The sequence below is a fragment of the Paramormyrops kingsleyae genome, chromosome 25 (assembly GCF_048594095.1).
Source record: "Paramormyrops kingsleyae isolate MSU_618 chromosome 25, PKINGS_0.4, whole genome shotgun sequence".
NCBI lineage: Eukaryota > Metazoa > Chordata > Actinopteri > Osteoglossiformes > Mormyridae > Paramormyrops > Paramormyrops kingsleyae.
The window spans coordinates 30,362,662-30,367,295 of NC_132821.1; the positions used below are offsets into that span (position 1 = coordinate 30,362,662).

General features: G+C 38.4%; 1 protein-coding gene across 1 annotated transcript; it reads right to left on the reverse strand.

Moving 5' to 3' along the window:
- Positions 1-2,550: 2,550 nt before the first annotated feature.
- hmx4 (H6 family homeobox 4) lies at positions 2,551-4,427 on the reverse strand. Its single transcript, XM_023829770.2, has 2 exons — positions 4,108-4,427; positions 2,551-3,774 (listed from the first exon to the last, which is right to left on the reverse strand). Exons 1-2 carry the CDS (start codon positions 4,304-4,306, stop codon positions 3,227-3,229), a joined length of 747 nt encoding a protein of 248 aa, XP_023685538.1. The 5' UTR covers positions 4,307-4,427; the 3' UTR covers positions 2,551-3,226.
- Between the last annotated feature and the right edge of the window lie 207 nt (positions 4,428-4,634).

A 4,634-nucleotide genomic window follows, 5' to 3' on the forward strand; every position in this document is an offset into this window, starting at 1 on the left:
GTTTTTTTTTTAATCAAGTACAGAAAACATTATATTAATTGACTCCTTTTTGACGTTATCTCCCAGAAATTATTTATATTAAAAATCCATTTTCTTTCTTTTTAATTCTTGTTATTTCTTGTGGTTTCTAAGCACTGTTGTTAATCAGCCATTCAGGGAGTCACACCACAGAAGGAGATCTGATAAGGTTATGGGTGTTGCGGTGTGACTGAAATTCGGATGAGAGCAGCCCGGTGTAACGTACGAGATGCCGAGTGAACGATTGTGCTCGTACAACGTGAAGTGCCAGCTTTAAGTAAACGGCTCCTAGGTACGGGCCTGTTAGGACGCTGGCAAATTCTCACCTATTATGTTTGATATACGTATTGAAATATGTTTCAATGTTTCAGTTTTTGTTTACGGAATTGTCACTGCTTGTTCGGTGATTCATGTAACGCCCTCTTTAGGAAGATCTATAATTTATAATTACAATTGTTCACCTAGAAGTAGAAATTATACTGTCCGTTCACATCATTAATATTATGCGGAAGGTTGCTTCTCAAATGTACCACCGCAAAGAATCTGCTTCTTAAAACCCTGTAGCTGACAGCATGTACCGGGCATTATTCTTTATTACGATATATAAATCTTTAAATTATTCAAACATGGAGAGGTAGAATGGTGCCCTAATATATTTTATGAGTTATTTTTAAAAAATACTGTTAATAACTTTAAAGTTGAAATTTCCTTGGATGAGCTCGATCATAAAACGGTAGACTTGTTTTCTTACTTGCTTGATATATTTTTATTTGTTAGAGAACATTTTCCTGTAAATTGTAATATACCCAAATATGGAAACGAACCGGAGATCATGTGAATATTTTAAATTATCATCAACGAGACTTAAACAAATATTTCGGCTGCAATGCATTATCGTTATAAGTATTTTAACTAAAACAAAAATCCCTATATAATGCATAATAATCACTTTATTACCTAATGTTGACAATTTCATTCGAAGACTTAATTTTATAAGCTGTTTTTTCTTACTTCATTTTTATTTTTCATTCATTTAATTTTCAAATTCAATGTTCATCCTTTCATATTAGATCAATTCAGTTGATAATGAAATAAAATGTTAAAAATATCTAACTGTACTGGACAATTCTACCGCTTTGCTGAATGGGCACGACTAATACGCTGAAAATACAAATGTTATATAATAAGCCCAATTTGAAAAATGTTTGCCTATATCTGGAATGAAACACACCGATTTTAGGTAATATAGGCTATACTTCGATCAACAGAAGTAGATTTACGCTGTTTGACTGTTTGAGCAAGACAATAGTATTTAAAGAGAAGCATAAATCCGTCATAGAGGATTCTCATTCGTAAGGCACCTCTGATCCGGAAAGACTACGTACGCGATCCATATGAATTTCACGATAAATCTACCAATTTGTACACACACACAGACAAACATACCTATACATAGATAGATAGATAGATAGATAGATAGATAGATAGGTAGATACCCGCCAATTCGCGACAACACAGCGTCCGTCCCAAATTCTGAGTTGCTGAATGATGCTACTACTATTACCAGTACATTAATAAATATTTTATTATTCGTATTAATACTAATACTATTATTGCTGCTGCTACTTCTACTACTACTACTAATAATAATAATAATATTTCCATTAAAAATTATAATAATGATAGCCTGATGGTCGTTAATATCCTTGCATTTTTAATTGGCGAAGATTTGATGTTCAACATCCACTCACTTCGCCCATTTCAAATACCGTACGCGAAGATGCGGCTTTTTTACACTTGGTTTCGATCATTGTTTATTTTTCTAACGGAAGTAATACTGTTATAGTAAAATGACCCCCGATGGCGCAAAATCGTCTGCCTTTAAATGATCCGGCATGGCACGTATTGTAGTGCAGTGTCAGACATAGGCACTGATGTGAAAAATCGTGTTTTGTGGCGCATTCTCTTCGTGTTCACAAGAACTTGGCGGTCGCCAAAGCGCCACAGAGACGACGAGCAGGTCCTTCAAAATTATACTGATTTGACACGTAACTGTGATCTCGATTATACTCCTAATGCTAGATTTAGTTCGCGGCCAGCTACGATATACGTTTCATAGTTAGCAATGGGCATAGTCATTGTGTACAGATCCTGTGATTTAAAAAATCTGGAAACGTTAATTACTGCATTGAACCGTGCCGATAAACGAGCGCACAGTCGCTTAGGCAAACGAGTTATTTGGCCTGATTTTCTGCCTCTATATTCGGCCTAGTGCAGATCCGGAGGGCATCGCCGGATCAGTGATCATTAGTAATTAGACTCAGTGGTCAGTTACCCGTGCATATCGTTTATGACAATAGACCATTTCTCATGCTTGTCTCACAGAAATATGTCTTTCTGTTACGTTTGTCTTCTGATTGTCGTAAATTCGGTATTGGCAAGAAATATAGGCTATACATGGGCAACGCACAGACATACAGACAAATGCCAAAAATAGTTAAATGACCTGCAGGCAATAAAACTACAACTGAGAACTATGCGGTTTCTTTAATTCAAAATTTAATAACAATTCAAAGACGAAAAATAAACAGTATTACCTGGCCATAGGAGGCAAGAAACAAATAATAAAAAGTATATTTAAAATAGGCTACACTTTTTGCAAAACATGCTCAAGCCAAAAAAGAAAGCTTCAATACATTCTTTTAAATATAATATGCCGATTTACTTTGAACGTAACGTGTTGAAATACATAAATGCATGCAAAGATCTAGCTATCTTTGGCGGTGTTTGGTGGTACACGGACAAAATAATAATAATAATAATAATAATAATAATAAACATGATGTAAACAATGAGTGTGAGTATGATGCATTTGAAGTAATTGGTTTTTTTTTTTAAATAAAGACAACAGTCCATGTAAAACAAAATAAAGTATTGTCCATCGTTTTTTTTTTTTAAAGTAGACGTTCAGAATAGTGCTATATCAAAGGTATCAAAACTTATTAAACTATTACAGTAATATTGCCGTATTTATCTACCGATATGGTAGGTATATATATATATACACAAATTCCTTGGCTCAGTATCTCCCAAGTTTAAAACGAACCAGACGAAAACGTTTCTTGCTGTGAAGTTTAGGCTAAACGAAGAGCCGAGAGCAGCCACTCGTAAAAATGTAGCGATTCTCCAGGGCGCCGCACAGTTTGAGTTATACGTCTCCTTCGAAGAGGCTGAAGTATTTACTCGCGTTTGAAAAACACAAGTAAGGCGAGCTGTTCCCCGGATACACGATGGGAAGAGGCATGGGCAATAGGCATCTCCCCAATACGCTGTTTTCTTTGTAAAATGCTGGCATGTTCCCGGTCTTCCCAGCATCGGCGAAGTGGTCAGCGGCATTAGGTCCCTCAAGCTCCATTGAGATCTGCCGTTTCAGCTTATTCCTGCGATTCTGGAACCAGATCTTAACTTGGGTCTCGGTAAGTTGTAAGGAATTGGCCAGGCAGGCCCTCTCCGCGCTGCTGAGATACCGCTTCATGTCAAAGGTGGACTCCAGCTGGAAGATCTGCCTTTTGGAGAATATCGTGCGGGTCTTCTTCTTCGCCATCACCTTGCTCTTCTTGCTGACCTTGTGCTGCGACGCCCCGTCGTCGCAGCTGTCCGTCTCCGCCCCGGGACATTTCTCAATGTGCAGCCGATCTTCCCTGCACTCTGTGAGGGATTCAGCAGCCCCATTGTAACAGTTCGTGTTTATTTGCTCTGTGGATTGAAGCAGGTCACGCACGTCAGTAAATTAACAGCCTAAGTAGGCAAATAAATAGAGAGAAACCATTCTCTCTGTCATTGAATTACATAAATAATCTGGTAGGATATAATGTTTCAATAAAAAATTAACTGGTGCTTGGTAGATGTCATAAAATGTGTGTTTAAACGAATTTCATACTAACGTTATTTCAAATGAAGGCTATTTTTTATCACTCTGTAAAGATAAACAGTGAATTTAGGAGGTTTAAGTTTAATATCAGACTATTGATCACATTTATTGGGTTTTATTATTTATTAAAGTGCAGTAGACGTTATTCAGGATAGTACCTCTCTCTGAGAGTCTGCAGTCGGGGTCCTGCCTCCCGTGAACTTCCTCCAGTCCAGGCTGGAAATCATTTTTGTGTTGTGCGGCGCTCTGTCCTTCGGAAGTACGGCTGTCAAATTCCTTACTCTGTTTAAGATTGAGTATATTTTCAATCGTAAACTTCAGAGACGCTGGTCGGCATGACATATTTTCTTTACTCATATTTTCGGAAAATTACCGCTCCGTCTGCGTTCGGATCCTATAGCGAGACTACGGGATATTGCTGCGTCTTTATGCTCCGCGAACCATAGCTCCATGAGTGGGGGAAGCGGCGGCGAACGAGGGGCGCTTTACTCCATTACCCGGAAGAGAGTGCTACTGCGGCCATCGATTGGTCAGACGCTACGGGGGGCGAGGTGGCCAATTGCAGATGGGGGTGGGGGCTAATACTGGTGCGTCTTCACCCAGGGCGGAGGAAGTCATTTATGAAGTAACCGGGGCCGTAATTAACACTTTTCGTTTAAGGTAGGCAAACATAAGCTGTATAATG